This window comes from Diaphorina citri, unplaced genomic scaffold (assembly GCF_000475195.1).
Source record: "Diaphorina citri unplaced genomic scaffold, Diaci psyllid genome assembly version 1.1 scaffold133, whole genome shotgun sequence".
Taxonomy (NCBI): Eukaryota; Metazoa; Arthropoda; class Insecta; order Hemiptera; family Psyllidae; genus Diaphorina; species Diaphorina citri.
The window spans coordinates 46986-63441 of record NW_007377570.1 but is presented as its reverse complement, the minus strand read 5'-3'; the positions used below and the strand labels follow the sequence as shown (position 1 = coordinate 63441).

General features: G+C 36.8%; 3 protein-coding genes and 1 long non-coding RNA gene across 5 annotated transcripts; 2 read left to right on the top strand and 2 right to left on the bottom strand.

The window, feature by feature from the left end:
• Positions 1–3388: 3388 nt before the first annotated feature.
• Positions 3389–5734, bottom strand: LOC108254623. Of its 2 annotated transcripts, XR_003390256.1 has the most exons (3): positions 5257–5734; positions 4708–5020; positions 3389–3492 (listed from the first exon to the last, which is right to left on the bottom strand). XR_003390256.1 is itself a non-coding variant. In XM_026820255.1 (2 exons), exons 1-2 carry the CDS (start codon positions 5338–5340, stop codon positions 4778–4780), a joined length of 327 nt encoding a protein of 108 aa, XP_026676056.1. In that variant the 5' UTR covers positions 5341–5733; the 3' UTR covers positions 4345–4777. The 2 variants fall into 2 exon arrangements, 1 of the variants encoding a protein (XP_026676056.1); XM_026820255.1 differs by lacking the exon at positions 3389–3492 and having other exon boundaries at positions 4345–5020; positions 5257–5733.
• Positions 3710–4221, top strand: LOC113465601. Its single transcript, XR_003390258.1, has 2 exons — positions 3710–3825; positions 3930–4221. It is a non-coding gene; the product is annotated as an uncharacterized LOC113465601 (long non-coding RNA).
• Positions 5606–8122, top strand: LOC103525030. The gene is made up of 4 exons (XM_008490078.1): positions 5606–5624; positions 5992–6020; positions 6520–6646; positions 7929–8122. Exons 1-4 carry the CDS (start codon positions 5606–5608, stop codon positions 8120–8122), a joined length of 369 nt encoding a protein of 122 aa, XP_008488300.1.
• Positions 8123–8527: 405 nt separating this feature from the next.
• Positions 8528–13513, bottom strand: LOC103525029 (forkhead box protein J3-like). The gene is made up of 7 exons (XM_017449834.2): positions 13171–13513; positions 12249–12397; positions 11382–11505; positions 10843–10992; positions 10217–10343; positions 9104–9293; positions 8528–8786 (listed from the first exon to the last, which is right to left on the bottom strand). Exons 2-7 carry the CDS (start codon positions 12377–12379, stop codon positions 8543–8545), a joined length of 966 nt encoding a protein of 321 aa, XP_017305323.1. The 5' UTR covers positions 12380–12397; positions 13171–13513; the 3' UTR covers positions 8528–8542.
• Positions 13514–16456: the final 2943 nt, after the last annotated feature.

The window sequence follows — 16456 nt, the reverse complement described above, 5'->3', positions numbered from 1 at the left end:
GTGAAGAATGTGCGAAACTTGAAATAGTGAAGCCACATTCACAGGCCGAACCATACACGGCCGAACTTGATGGGCTAAGGTGGCCGTAAAATGTAAAGTAGCCAGCCTAGTTAGCTTGGAGGATAACGCATCTGGCTTGTGAGCGCTACTAGGGTTCGATTCCCGCCCGGGGCGGATTTTATCCTGACTGGATAAGGTTTATTCTAAGAACGTCTGGCTTTGTATTAGGTATTCTATCTTACTTCTCTTTTATATTTCGAGACAATAAGACCTTATCACTCTTATCAGTTACAGTTCCCTCTTTCAAACCTCTTTGAAAAAGTGCAAAGTTGCATTCCGGAATGCATTCGTTTTTGGCTTCACTTTCGAATAGCTCTTACGAAGAGCAGAGAATGCTAAACTCCTTGTTCCTCTTTCCCCTACTTTTTTCTCTGTTGCGATCACAGAAGTTTTTTTCTTCTTTCTCATTTCTTCCATTCGTAATAAATAGGGTGGTAGAACTAGAGTGGCGCTTCATTATTTTTATTACTCATTCCCCAGTGACAACACAATTTTTTAAGTCCACCCAGTATTTGGATTAGAAAGTGTTTGATGCATTTCTGAATGCATGCGGGGGCGGGGGATATTTGTGGAATCTTTTGGATTTGTGGAAAGTGTGAAGAAAAAATAAGAAATGGCCAAAGGGACAAAAATATGAAATATGTTTCTGGAAGAGAACAACTTACAATCGTTTTCCAGTGATTTAAAACTTTCCTTGCAGTCCAATCTGTTACAGTTTTGCAGTGTTGTTACTGATTTAAATTGGTTGTTTCAACACTTTCAGCAGGTATCAGAAGTATCTGTTTGGTTTAGTTTCAGTAATCCACTAATCCAGTAGGTATTCTACTCAAAACACCTACCTCCTTATTAGATCACCGTGCAACCAGTTAAGATGCTAATATTGAGTGTGATGTTGATATCATTCTTCCAATGACAAACTAGGTAAGTTTTAACATCTTCTTGATAGAATGGTTTTGCAGGGTTTATAAGTATAAGCGACCTGGAAAAGTCATGGAATCTGAAAATTGGCTAAAAAGTCATGGAAAATCGTCAAAATTTAAAGAAAACCTGGAAGAGTCATGGAATTTGCCACCCGGTCAAAAATTAAAAATGTTCAAATTAAATATCAAGTTTTTCCGAAAAATGGCCTGTGGCACATTCCCCCTCATATTCCTTGTTGTTCTGCATATTGCATATTTTATTTAAATGAAAGGGTAATCTTACAGATTTTGAGTACTTCTGCCCCCTAATTTTCTGGGAAAACTCATGGAATTTTTCTGGAAAAGTCATGGAATTTCATTCCAGGAAAAGGGTATAAACCCTGTTTTGTTTTTCAGATTAGCGTCAAACATTCTAGCTTGTAACAGACATTCTTATGTATCAGATTGAATTCTGATCAATTTAGATTAGGATTACATACCTACCCTAAAGTCCTGGTTTGGAAAATACAGTGGTTAGGGTCCCTCTTGAGAACAAGGACTTGAGGTGGGCACTGTTAGTATAATGTTATAATGTTTTAGGGTCCCTCTTGAGAACAAGGACTTGAGGTGGGCACTGTTAGTATAATGTTATAATGTTTTTGAGTATGGTATGTAGCTGGATTGGTGCTGTGCTGAAGTAAGAAATTACCTATGTTTGGGCATATTTTACTGGCATTTACCTAATACCTGTGCCTATCAGGCCTGTATCCAGGATTTTATTAAGGGGGGCCTAAGAGTCCAAACAGTGATGTATCAGCAGGAGATTAGATTATCAAAGACGACTTCATCATGATAATTATTTTCTGTGCCATTTTTCTTTTACAAAAAACCCTCTTGAACCCTGCCTCGTTTTTTCTCAGGTTATATGATACTCGACCCCCTAGTGGCCAGCACTATGATGCGTCTCCCCTCCCATACAGTACAAACCAATCCCACCCCCACCACTCCTACCAAACCCACCCACACTATTATAACAATAACAATGGCTACTATTCCGCTTCTGGGTATGAATATTCGGGAGTGTATGGACAGAACCAATTCTGGACACCTTCGCCTTCTCAAAATATGATGTACTCGTCGGAGTACTCAGGTAAACTGAATAACTGACATTGCTTATTTAGAATAGAATAGAATATACCCTGTTTATACTGCAAGAATGAGACTGAAAAGTCCCTGTACTCCCGCAGTCTAAACAAGGTCTTGGGTATTTGGTACTTACAGAATGTTTTTAGTCAGCCTTTTCCTGTCAGCTCTAATTTCCCATGTTGTACCTGTGAACCCTTTTTGCTGTAACTTTCTTTAGGAATTTTCACATGCATTTTCTCTTTACGTTTAACTGTGCTACCCAGGATAATTTGCATTGTTTATAACTCGAGGACCACAAGAAGTTTTCAGCTGACTGTTGATGAGGACCGCAAGAAAGGGATTTGTAAGTATAGACTTATAGAGAAACAAAATATGTATTTTTTTACAATCTTCATTGTTTTATTTTACGTTTAACTGTGCTACCCAGGATAATTTGCATTGTTTATAACTCAAGGACCACAAGAAGTTTTCAGCTGACTGTTGATGAGGACTGCAAGACAGGGATTTGTAAGTATAGAGTTATAGAGAAACAAAATACGTATTTTTTTACAATCTCCATTGTTTTATTTTTTACATTTTCTTAACAATGTTTTTTCGCCTTTTCCTACATATCTGGCTCATTGATGTGGTACCTAGAGGGTATATGTAAAATGTCTCTGATATTATGTTCCTCATTTTCAAATCGAGACTAGTGGGTCACTGGAAAACATATTTAATACTATCATTGTAGTGGTCACAAACAAGGGAGAGAGGGATTGTATGTACGATATTATTAACTCGCGCGAGTAACGTGAAACCCTTGAGTCCTTTTAATACTATCATTGTAGTGGTCACAAACAAGGGAGAGAGGGATTGTATGTACGATATTATTAACTCGCGCGAGTAACGTGAAACCCTTGATTCCTTTTGACTTTATTTTTTTCATTTTGGTTTTCATTTAAAATGTACAAAGTATAGTTTTGTAGAATTTAGTCATTAGTCATTTCCTATTTGTAACAACTTGCGTACTTAGTTGTACCTTGGTCTCTTTGTACCTAGGTAGGTAAACCTACAATTATTTTAATAAAAAATAAAACAGTTTTGAACAACTTTGTCCATTTTATTATTTCTGTTGATTATATTAAAACTTGTCCTTACAATTGAAATGTTAAAGATGAAAAATATTTTCAAATACCAACACCTATTATTAGGTACCCCAAGAGTCCAAGTATCTCTGATGGGGTTCAAGTAGTGAAGTACCTATTTGTTTCTTCTGTCCTTAAAGTCCTTAGAATCACTACCAACACCTATTATTAGGTACCCCAAGAGTCCAAGTATCTCTGATGGGGTTCAAGTAGTGAAGTACCTATTTGTTTCTTCTGTCCTCCTTTAAAGTCCTTAGAATCATCTAGATTTTGACCTCAAATCACTAAATCACTAGATTTGCCAAGAATTCACTAAATTTAGTGAAAAATCACTAAGTCTGGATACACTGTACTCAACTACTCATCTCATTTCAAATTTTAAATTTTACCGCGCTCACGCTCCAACAACGTTTGTGGGGAAAAAGCGATAACACATGCGATAAGTTCTCACAAGTTCAATAAAAACGAAGTCGCAACTCGCAAAGCGCTAACTTCACACCCCAAGTGTTAGAAGTTTTTTTTTTGAGCTTTGAAAATTGAAACTTACAAAAGTTTTGCCGAAACTTTCGTTCTCCTGTCTCTCTTTTCCAGTGCAGGTAGTTCTCTTCAGTACTATTCAGTCTGTCCTTTTTAAACCTCATTTCAAACCGTGCCTTTCATGTATTTATTCACTTGTTTATAATTTATTAATAATCACCAGGAGGCTGTGCAATCACTCATCACTGTCGGCATAATCCACGATAATCAGTCAAGGGTAATCTACTATCGATTAGGTAGTCCTTGAGGAAGCGGTTTACCTGTATAGAATACTGCACACATCACTTGGTGGTATCTGAATACCCTAGGCCCGCTGCCAGCAGTCACCAAGATTCAACAGTTCAATTCAGAATGAGTAACCCTAACCCAGGGAAGACGGAACAAACAGGAGCACAGCCTGATGGAGATAAAGTAGAAAAAACTGTTGTGGATGGAGGTTCAACTGGGAATTCAAAGGTCACTGGAAAACATATTTAATACTATCATTGTAGTGGTCACAAACAAGGGAGAGAGGGATTGTATGTACGATATTATTAACTCGCGCGAGTAACGTGAAACCCTTGATTCCTTTTGACTTTATTTTTTTCATTTTGGTTTTCATTTAAAATGTACAAAGTATAGTTTTGTAGAATTTAGTCATTAGTCATTTCCTATTTGTAACAACTTGCGTACTTAGTTGTACCTTGGTCTCTTTGTACCTAGGTAGGTAAACCTACAATTATTTTAATAAAAAATAAAACAGTTTTGAACAACTTTGTCCATTTTATTATTTCTGTTGATTATATTAAAACTTGTCCTTACAATTGAAATGTTAAAGATGAAAAATATTTTCAAATACCAACACCTATTATTAGGTACCCCAAGAGTCCAAGTATCTCTGATGGGGTTCAAGTAGTGAAGTACCTATTTGTTTCTTCTGTCCTTAAAGTCCTTAGAATCACCACTTTGAGGACTAAAAACAAATTGACATATTTTTCTAGGGGAATAAAAAAGACCAGAACCACACCAGCATCATCTTGATGTAAAATTCTCGTCCAGGTAGCTATGTAGCAAACAGAAGGTGACTAGGTAAAAGCTCAAGTCTTCTATACAGTGGAGCAGCACAGTGTTTATCTTGGTGTAACACTGAACCACATGGCTTGAGAAGCCACACAGTGTCAACACTTGTCCAAACACTTGAATGAATTGAGATGTGTGAACATAGCCCAGGGATATCTGTACACTCTCGGTCAACACAAAGGGCACTAGGATCATCTGTAAAAACAATTGCAGATAATTATAAGATAGCTGTAATGATTGTTGGTTTGTGATAAATTCCACATCCTAATGTCTCAAAATGTCAAAATAATGAAAATGAAATATGTGATCTAGCACAACATGGTATTTTTGTGACGGAAAGACCACGTAAATATATGTATGTATCCAGAAATCCATCCATCTTAGAGCTATTTTATAATGAAATGGTTTCAAATTGAATCAAAAGAACTTACTTCTCCAAAGAGCCATCCAACTTGCCAGTAAAGCATAAGTCTCACAACAATGGCCAAGAGAGCATATTGTATCTGAAACAGCATATTAATTCTATTCTCCCTCTTCAATTCTTCAGATGGGGATGGTGTTTTGTTTTCCAAGAGTTGCAGATGTTTGGTGAAGTCAAATCCATTGGGTAAAAACGAATTGCATCTAGGTGATGGGATTTCTGAAAAGAACAATGCTGTATAATTTGGAGAAGTGTATAGAAAATTCCACCAAATGTTTTACAGACCATTTCAGGAGAGGTCATCAGGTCAATAAAAAAAAGAAAATAAATAAATAAATAACATGGCTAGAAACTAGAAAATGTCTACATTGGATGTATGTATGAAATTTTCAGAAGTTTCTTTGGATTTGATTTAATTTTATTGGAATAATTAATATTTCTATCAGGACAATTACAATCAAAAAGGATTTTAAATTGGTGAGCTTTCGATGTCACTCAGGACATCATCTTCAGACCAAGATAGATGTTGACTCTATCACAGCAAGAGTAGAAGTGCTGCTCCTGCTGTGATAGAGTCAACATCTATCTTGGTCTGAAGATAATGTCCTGAGTGACATTGAAAACAATTGCAGATAATTATAAGATAGCTGTAATGATTGTTGGTTTGTGATAAATTCCACATCCTAATGTCTCAAAATGTCAAAATATGTGATCTAGCACAACATGGTATTTTTGTGATGGAAAGACCACATAAATATACTCAAACTGCCTCGGGTGAGTAGAGATCAGAATAGAATAATGTAGGGAATCTGCACAGTTTCATCCACTTGACCCCAGAATATTGTCTTCAAATGATAATACTTTGGTTTTAGGCACCATTGTCTTTGTTAATTAGAATATAATATACCCTGCTTATGCTGCCAGAATGAGACTGAAAAGTCCCTTTAGTCTAAACAAGGTCTTATGTATTTGGTATAGTGTAATTTTATACTTTAAAAGTAGTAAAAACCTTGTTATTTTACTTAAGTTATATATAAAAATGGATACTTACGAGTAGGTTTTTATATCCCGACTCGAAGTTTCGTCTATTTCATAGACATTTTCAAGGGAAACGAGTCGGGATATAAAAACCTACTTGTAATTATCTATTTTTATATATAACTTAAGTAAAATAGTATTTACAAAGGATGTCAAAATTAAATAAATTAATTAACAGTAAAAACCTTGCTTAAATATAATGTGTTGTAATTTCTTTTCTTTTTAATTTCCCCAGGTATCTCCATACAGCCCAGTAGAATGTAACAATAGTAACAGTAGCAGTGATGTACATAACTCTAAACCTCCCACCTCCATATCTTCAGTTCCTAACACTGTCTCATTTTTCAGTGATCCACTGCAGGGTAAGTTATTTCAATATACTTAAATGGACAAATGCAATACTTGTCCATCCTACCTATTTCAAAGTTTGGGTAATAAATTTGGACAGCCCAAAAATAATAATATTTCCCTAGAGCATTAGTTTTTAACCTGTACTTAGGTACTTAATAAATACTAACAGACAAACAATAATAATTACCTACATGGTAATCAACTCTACCAAGTAATGGTTTGGTGGCAATTTAAACAATTATAAATTATAGGGTGCTACTGTTACTTAGGTATTAAACAGGTTGAAAATCCCTGCTCTAGAGTAGGTACCCAACTTTGTACATAAGTACATAAAGAGCATATTGTAGGTAAATTAAAAAGAATTTCACCTACTAATGCTAGAAAATAATAAGTAAGTAAAAGTAAGTATTAATTTGGTGGCAATTTAAACAATTATAAATTATAGGGTGCTACTGTTACTTAGGTATTAAACAGGTTGAAAATCCCTGCTCTAGAGTAGGTATCCAACTTTGTACATAAGTACATAAAGAGCATATTGTAGGTAAATTAAAAAGAATTTCACCTACTCATGCTAGAAAATAATAAGTAAGTATTAATAATGAGGTTTGACATTACAACAAGATATTTGGTCTACTTACTTCTTTTTCCATCCGTGATAACTTCAATACAATCGTCCGAATAACTTGAGAGGGGGCATTTCCATAGGGCTCCCGATTTGGTGGTGTTGGGCTGCATATTCTGATCAAGGGGAGCTCCTACCAGTAACCTGTTATGATGTCATTAGAACTTGTCAACTTTTTTTAGGAATAATTTATCGAATCTCTGTGCCAAGTTCGAGCGACTTTGCCTGAAATCTAGAGGCCTGAGCATTACAAACTCTTTTTGAGCTTTTTCAAAGTTTTGGAGTTAAATAGCGGCCGAACCGTACATTTCTCGAGTTCCGGCCCGCGGACACTTCTGATCGTCATAAATTATGCAAGCTGTCTGCAAAATTTGAGCGACCTGTGGCTAAAGGTAAAGTCGTGAGAAGCGCTAGTTCCTTTTGAGCTTCTTCCCTGTATAAGCTTAAATAGCGGAACTTAGGTCCGGAATAATGGCCGAACCGTACCCTCTGGAAACAGGGCCGTAGGATATTTTTGATCTACATAATTTATCGAATATCTCTCGAAAGTTTAAGTAAGCTGAGGCAAAAGGTAAAGTCGGGAGAACCGCGTTCTCATTTTGAGCTTTTTGATTCTCGAAAATATTTTTTTCTCCTTATCGAAACTTATATTCACACTGTTTGATTTTCAGATGAGGACATCAAGTTCAGTAACGTGGCAGAAATGACTGCAGTGGTGTCGGGACTGTTGAATGAATATGCTATTAACAATGAAGATGTGCCCGGGTCTAATAACCATCTACAGTGGAGTAACCAGAGCACGGCATCAGTTCATACAACAGCCCCTCACTATAATGGAAACTACTCTCATGATAATAATAGGTAAGTTGGATGAAGAATTGATGAGTCAATTTAAATTTGAAAATGCATAGTCAATTTGATTGATTGAGCATATCATATTTTAGCCTTTTTTGGTTAATATAATCCAGTGCTTCTCAAAGTTTTTGCCACTGTGGCACACTTATCCAGAGTCCTGTCTTTCCGTGGCGATCTCACGGCACACTAGAGTGCCGTGGCACAAAATTTGAGAAGAAATGCATGTGAAAATTCCTAAAGAAAGTTACAGCAAAAAGGGTTCACAGGTACAACATGGGAAATTAGAGCTGACAGGAAAAGGCTGGCTAAAAACATTCTGTAAGTACCAAATACCTAAGACCTCATTTAGACTGCGGGAGTACAGGGACTTTTCAGTCTCATTCTTGCAGTATAAACAGGGTATATTCTATTCTATTCTAAATAAGCAATGTCAGTTATTCAGTTTACCTGAGTATTCCGACGAGTACATCATATTTTGAGAAGGCGAAGGTGTCCAGCATTGGTTCTGTCCATACACTCCCGAATATTCATACCCAGAAGCGGAATAGTAGCCATTGTTGTTGTTATAATAGTGTGGGTGGGTTTGGTAGGAGTGGTGGGGGTGGGATTGGTTTGTACTGGATGGGAGGGGAGACGCATAGTGCTGGCCACTAGGGGGTCGAGTATCATATAACCTGAGAAAAAACGAGGCAGGGTTCAAGAGGGTTTTTTGTAAAAGAAAAATTCGACGATTTCAACAAGAAAATTCGATGATTATTAGTAGAAATCGGATTACATCAGTGTTTCTCAAATTTTGTGCCACAGCACTCTAGTGTGCCGTGAGGTTGCCACGGAAAGACAGGACTCTGGAAAAGTGTGCCACAGTGGCAAAAACTTTGAGAAGCACTGGATTATATTAACCAAAAAGGCTAAAATATGATATGCTCAATCAATCAAATTAACTATGCATGTTCAAATTTAAATTGACTCATCAATTCTTCATCCAACTTACCTATTATTATCATGAGAGTAGTTTCCATTATAGTGAGGGGCTGTTGTATGAACTGGTGCCGTGCTCTGGTTACTCCACTGTAGATGGTTATTAGACCCGGGCACATCTTCATTGTTCATAGCATATTCATTCAACAGTCCCGACACCACTGCAGTCATTTCTGCCGCGTTACTAAACTTGATGTCCTCATCTGAAAACAATAACACAAAGAAACTGCATTTACATAATTCAATAAGATAAGGAAAGGAAAGTCGCGTGATGTGATGTTCACAGCAGATTTTTTTCTCATCTATTTACAGGTGATAGCGCGTCGTCAAGATCTCAAGCTGATCGTCACCTCGGCCACAATGGACGCGGACAAGTTCTCCAACTTCTTCGGCAATGTGCCCACCTTTCACATTCCCGGCCGAACTTTTCCAGTGGATGTGTTCTTCGCCAAGAACCCCGTGGAGGATTATGTGGATTCCGCGGTGAAGCAGGCCCTCCAGATACACCTGATTCCTAATCCAGGTAAAACGAAAAAGAAAAGAAAATGCTGAAGGGGGGAAAAAGCGAAAAAGAAAAGGAAAAAAATCAGCCAAAGTAGCTCGAACTTGGCACAGAGTCACAGAGATTCCATAAATTATGTAGATCAAAAATATCCTTGGCCCTGTTTCCAGAAGGTACGGTTCGGCCGTTATTCCGGACCAAAGCTTCGCTATTTAGGGCTATGCATTGAAAAAGCTCAAAAGGAACTAGCGCTTTTCACGACTTTACCTTTAGCCACAGGTCGCTCAAATTTTGCAGACAGCTTGCATAATTTATGATGATCAGAAGTGTCCGCGGGCCGGAACTCGAGAAATGTACGGTTCGGCCGCTATTTAACTCCAAAACTTCGAAAAAGCTCAAAAAGAGTTTGTAATGCTCAGGCCTCTAGATTTCAGGCAAAGTCGCTCGAACTTGGCACAGAGATTCGATAAATTATGTAGATCAAAAGTATCCTTGGGCCCTGTGTCCAGAAGGTACGACCTTGAGAAATGTACGGTTTGGCCGCTATTTGACGCCAACATTTTTTCCCTCACTAGGTATCTCAAGTATTGCATTTGTCCATTTAAGTATATGGAAATAACTTACCCTGCAGTGGATCACTGAAAAATGAGACAGTGTTAGGAACTGAAGATATGGAGGTGGGAGGTTTAGAGTTATGTACATCACTGCTACTGTTACTATTGTTACATTCTACTGGGCTGTATGGAGATACCTGGGGAAATTAAAAAGAAAAGAAATTACAACACATTATATTTAAGCAAGGTTTTTACTGTTAATGAATTTATTTAATTTTGACATCCTTTGTAAATACTATTTTACTTAAGTTATATAAAAAAATGGATACTTACAAGTAGGTTTTTATATCCCGACTCGTTTCCCTTGAAAATGTCTATGAAATAGACGAAACTTCGAGTCGGGATATAAAAACCTACTCGTAAGTATCCATTTTTATATATAACTTAAGTAAAATAGCAAGGTTTTTACTACTTTTAAATTATAAAATTACACTATACCAAATACATAAGACCTTGTTTAGACTAAAGGGACTTTTCAGTCTCATTCTGGCAGTATAAGCAGGGTATATTATGTTCTACTTAACAAAGACAATGGTGCCTAAAACCAAAGTATTATCATTTAAAGACAATATTCTGGGGTCAAGTGGATGAAACTGTGCAGATTCCCTACATTATTCTATTCTGATCTCTACTCACCCGAGGCAGTTTGACTTTTTTCTTGGAGGGACCATCGTCTGCTGTATGATTGTAGTCAATTGCCCAGTAGCTACCCTTGCCAGGGTCATCTTTGGGTCTTGCTACCTTTGTAAAACATTTGTTGAGTGATAAGTTGTGCCTGATAGAATTCTGGAAATCAAAGGGGAGAGGTAATGTTACAAACTTATAAAAAGCTTCAAATTTATTGAATTATAAGAAGAAGAGAATTCTGGAAATCAAAGGGGAGAGGTAATGTTACAAACTTATAAAAAGCTTCAAATTTATTGAATTATAAGAAGAAGAAAAAAAAAAGTACACCTACCTAAGTAACCTATCATCAATAATTACTATGAATATTTTGTGCAATAGCATCACACCCAACAACAATTCCAAGCCCTTTATAGATTGTTTCTTTTAACTTGTTCTATCTTGAGTATTATAGCTATTTTTATTTTGTCCATTACACTTTTATACCCCTCTGATAGGTCAATATTAGAGCAACTGTATTAGATAGTATGCTATAGATAAAACCGTCTTACTTTCCAGCCTGCATTTGCTTCTCGGTAGTAAGGAAAGGTGTGAGTGATGAACTGATAGATTTCATTCAATGTCATACGACCTTGAGGTGCATTTGATATTGCCAGTCTTATAAGTGATGCATAGCTGAAATAAAATAGAAATACACACAATTAATATTTAGGTAAATCATTCAAGTTTCACATCAAAAACTTTGAATACTGCAATCAAGGTTCTTGTTGCTAAGATTAGGTAAAGGGCAGGAGAATATTTTGGCAGTGTTTAATAGGTAATGGGTATTAGGAGAATTTAATTATCTATTCACAAATAATTATAAGCTCTATCCAGATGTTAAATGACTGTGGACCTGGGCCTTTTTACAAATGACTCTGCACTTGTACCGTTATAACACAGTCATTCAATGTCATACGACCTTGAGGTGCATTTGATATTGCCAGTCTTATAAGTGATGCATAGCTGAAATAAAATAGAAATACACACAATTAATATTTAGGTAAATCATTCAAGTTTCACATCAAAAACTTTGAATACTGCAATCAAGGTTCTTGTTGCTAAGATTAGGTAAAGGGCAGGAGAATATTTTGGCAGTGTTTAATAGGTAATGGGTATTAGGAGAATTTAATTATCTATTCACAAATAATTATAAGCTCTATACAGATGTTAAATGACTGTGGACCTGGGCCTTTTTACAAATGACTCTGCACTTGTACCATAGTGCAAAACATTATAACACAGAAAAAACGTATTTGTACTATTTGTTAATATTTTCTTATCATTGAATACAAAGTCAAGGGTGCAGAGTCCTTTGTTACAGACCAGTTGACATTTAATCCATCATAGATGTTTTGCAATCTCAACGTTCAAAATACCTGTAAGGTGGTTTGCCATCCCTAGACCTCACATGGTTATTGGACACAGGTACATTGAGTGTTGAATAAGAGTTGGATATGAGAGTGGGAAACCAATCTGCGGAAGATATGCTCCTCTCCAGTTGGGCCATTAGATGACAACAGCATATCTGAAACATTGCACAGAAAATAATTATTATGATGAAGTTGTCTTTGATAATCTAATCTCCTGCTGATACATCACTGTTTGGACTCTTAGGCCCCCCTTAATAAAATCCTGGATACAGGCCTGATAGGCACAGGTATTAGGTAAATGCCAGTAAAATATGCCCAAACATAGGTAATTTCTTACTTCAGCACAGCACCAATCCAGCTACATACCATACTCAACAGTGCCCAACTCAAGTCCTTGTTCTCAAGAGGGACCCTAACCACTGTATTTTCCAAACCAGGACTTTAGGGTAGGTATGTAATCCTAATCTAAATTGATCAGAATTCAATCTGATACATAAGAATGTCTGTTACAAGCTAGAATGTTTGACGCTAATCTGAAAAACAAAACAGGGTTTATACCCTTTTCCTGGAATGAAATTCCATGACTTTTCCAGAAAAATTCCATGAGTTTTCCCAGAAAATTAGGGGGCAGAAGTACTCAAAATCTGTAAGATTACCCTTTCATTTAAATAAAATATGCAATATGCAGAACAACAAGGAATATGAGGGGGAATGTGCCACAGGCCATTTTTCGGAAAAACTTGATATTTAATTTGAACATTTTTAATTTTTGACCGGGTGGCAAATTCCATGACTCTTCCAGGTTTTCTTTAAATTTTGACGATTTTCCATGACTTTTTAGCCAATTTTCAGATTCCATGACTTTTCCAGGTCGCTTATACTTATAAACCCTGCAAAACCATTCTATCAAGAAGATGTTAAAACTTACCTAGTTTGTCATTGGAAGAATGATATCAACATCACACTCAATATTAGCATCTTAACTGGTTGCACGGTGATCTAATAAGGAGGTAGGTGTTTTGAGTAGAATACCTACTGGATTAGTGGATTACTGAAACTAAACCAAACAGATACTTCTGATACCTGCTGAAAGTGTTGAAACAACCAATTTAAATCAGTAACAACACTGCAAAACTGTAACAGATTGGACTGCAAGGAAAGTTTTAAATCACTGGAAAACGATTGTAAGTTGTTCTCTTGCAGAAACATATTTCATATTTTTGTCCCTTTGGCCATTTCTTCTTATTTTTTCTTTTTCTTCACACTTCCCACAAATCCAAAAGATTCCACAAATATCCCCCGCCCCCGCATGCATTCAGAAATGCATCAAACACTTTCTAATCCAAAATCCAAATACTGGGTGGACTCATTAAAAAATTTTGTGTTGTCACTGGGGAATGAGTAATAAAAATAATGAAGCGCCACTCTAGTTCTACCACCCTATTTATTACGAATGAGAGAAATGAGAAAGAAGAAAAAAACTTCTGTGATCGCAACAGAGAAAAAAGTAGGGGAAAGAGGAACAAGGAGTTTAGCATTCTCTGCTCTTCGTAAGAGCTATTCGAAAGTGAAGCCAAAAACGAATGCATTCCGGAATGCAACTTTGCACTTTTTCAAAGAGGTTTGAAAGAGGGATCTCTGCTCTTCGTAAGAGCTATTCGAAAGTGAAGCCAAAAACGAATGCATTCCGGAATGCAACTTTGCACTTTTTCAAAGAGGTTTGGACTGTAACTGATAAGAGTGATAAGGTCTTATTGTCTCGAAATATAAAAGAGAAGTAAGATAGAATACCTAATACAAAGCCAGACGTTCTTAGAATAAACCTTATCCAGTCAGGATAAAATCCGCCCCGGGCGGGAATCGAACCCTAGTAGCGCTCACAAGCCAGATGCGTTATCCTCCAAGCTAACTAGGCTGGCTACTTTACATTTTACGGCCACCTTAGCCCATCAAGTTCGGCCGTGTATGGTTCGGCCTGTGAATGTGGCTTCACTATTTCAAGTTTCGCACATTCTTCACTACTCTGTAACCTCCTAGAACAAAGTAGGGGAAAGTGGTAAAAGTGGGGGTCGGAATGCAGTTGCAGTTTGTTTTGCTTTTAATTTTCTTCCTCTCTCCTGTTCATTCTTTTTGAAGATTTTTTTTTTTATTTCAGTTTGTGTTTGTGATAAGAAGATGGACGATATCATACATATTTCTCGACATGGTCTTCACTTGACTGGAGTATATTATGGACTGTCCCCTATCTGATAGACGTTCCTCTCTCCTGTTCATTCTTTTTGAAGATTTTTTTTTTTATTTCAGTTTGTGTTTGTGATAAGAAGAGGGGCTGTTGTATGAACTGATGCCGTGCTCTGGTTACTCCACTGTAGATGGTTATTAGACCCGGGCACATCTTCATTGTTAATAGCATATTCATTCAACAGTCCCGACACCACTGCAGTCATTTCTGCCACGTTACTGAACTTGATGTCCTCATCTGAAAATCAAACAGTGTGAATATAAGTTTCGATAAGGAGAAAAAAATATTTTCGAGAATCAAAAAGCTCAAAATGAGAACGCGGTTCTCCCGACTTTACCTTTTGCCTCAGCTTACTTAAACTTTCGAGAGATATTCGATAAATTATGTAGATCAAAAATATCCTACGGCCCTGTTTCCAGAGGGTACGGTTCGGCCATTATTCCGGACCTAAGTTCCGCTATTTAAGCTTATACAGGGAAGAAGCTCAAAAGGAACTAGCGCTTCTCACGACTTTACCTTTAGCCACAGGTCGCTCAAATTTTGCAGACAGCTTGCATAATTTATGATGATCAGAAGTGTCCGCGGGCCGGAACTCGAGAAATGTACGGTTCGGCCGCTATTTAACTCCAAAACTTCGGATTTTCAACCTGTTTAATACCTAAGTAACAGTAGCACCCTATAATTTATAATTGTTTAAATTGCCACCAAACCATTACTTGGTAGATTACCATGTAGGTAATTATTATTGTTTGTCTGTTAGTATTTATTAAGTACCTCAGGCCTCTAGATTTCAGGCAAAGTCGCTCGAACTTGGCACAGAGATTCGATAAATTATGTAGATCAAAAGTATCCTTGGGCCCTGTGTCCAGAAGGTACGACCTTGAGAAATGTACGGTTTGGCCGCTATTTGACGCCAACATTTTTTCCCTCACTAGGTATCTCAAGTATTGCATTTGTCCATTTAAGTATATGATTATTTTTGGGCTGTCCAAATTTATTACCCAAACTTTGAAATAGGTAGGATGGAAGCAATGTAAGTAAACATCCCAGTAATAACTTTCTGATTTGGTTAAGTCTTTTCTTCTGTGTTGTATCTCCATTATACCCACTTACCTATTCAAGATTCATTTAAAATGTATCTTCATTATAAGTACCTATTTATTCAAGGTTCATTTATAAAAATCTCATTTGTCAGAGAGTTGTTTCAGCCTCAGGTATGCTGGCCTTTGGCCTTGACCATTGCAGGCACAGTAAAGTTAAAAGCTAATGAATACAAAATTGATAAATATGTGCATTGTCTCATTGAGAACATGTGAGATTACCCACTACCTTGAAGGCTCACAAGTACAGGATGGTTTGAAAAACAAGCCTCCTTTATGAAGTATCTACCTAATGTGTAGGACAATTGAGTAACCATTGAACCATTCAATTACCACTCTTGAAGTCACCTCCACGTTAGACTGTTGAGGAGTTTACAGAATACACACCTGTCATCTGGAATATTTCAATATAAAATTCTCATTTCCCCCCTCTTTTTGTTAGAACTTTGTTAGAATTCTTCTTCCTTCCTAGTATTTATCCTCCACATGCACTATCACAACTTTATTGGCATTTTTACAACTATGTATTAAGTACCTTAGCTGCACAGATAATGCCAGAGTTTCAATGACAGATTCCATTTATCAACAATAATTACTTACTTCCAAGTCTTACTTATAAGTTATTATAAGAATATACCCAGTTCCACATCTAAAGTCGGAATCTGTCATTGAAACTCTGGCATTATCTGTGCAGCTAAGGTACTTAATACATAGTTGTAAAAATGCCAATAAAGTTGTGATAGTGAATGTGGAGGATAGATACTAGGAAGGAAGAAGAATTCTAACAAAGTTCTAACAAAAAGAGAATCTAAAGTCTGGCTTGTCAAACACCCCTCCATAGGTCCATTGTAATCTTGAAAAGATTGAGCCTT

Coding starts and splice junctions, on each gene's coding strand:
- LOC103525030 (XM_008490078.1), top strand. Junction 6,021..6,519: donor ATATACTCAAACTGCCTCGG/GTGAGTAGAGAT, acceptor TAATTTCCCCAG/GTATCTCCATACAGCCCAGT. Junction 6,647..7,928: donor TTTCAGTGATCCACTGCAGG/GTAAGTTATTTC, acceptor TTTGATTTTCAG/ATGAGGACATCAAGTTCAGT.
- LOC103525029 (XM_017449834.2), bottom strand. CDS start 12,379: ATGGCCCAACTGGAGAGGAGCATATCTTCCGCAGATTGGTTTCCCACT. Junction 11,506..12,248: donor GATGGCAAACCACCTTACAG/GTATTTTGAACG, acceptor ATTTTATTTCAG/CTATGCATCACTTATAAGAC. Junction 10,344..10,842: donor AAAAAGTCAAACTGCCTCGG/GTGAGTAGAGAT, acceptor TAATTTCCCCAG/GTATCTCCATACAGCCCAGT.
- LOC108254623 (XM_026820255.1), bottom strand. CDS start 5,340: ATGCTGTTTCAGATACAATATGCTCTCTTGGCCATTGTTGTGAGACTT. Junction 5,021..5,256: donor TTGGATGGCTCTTTGGAGAA/GTAAGTTCTTTT, acceptor TTGTTTTTACAG/ATGATCCTAGTGCCCTTTGT.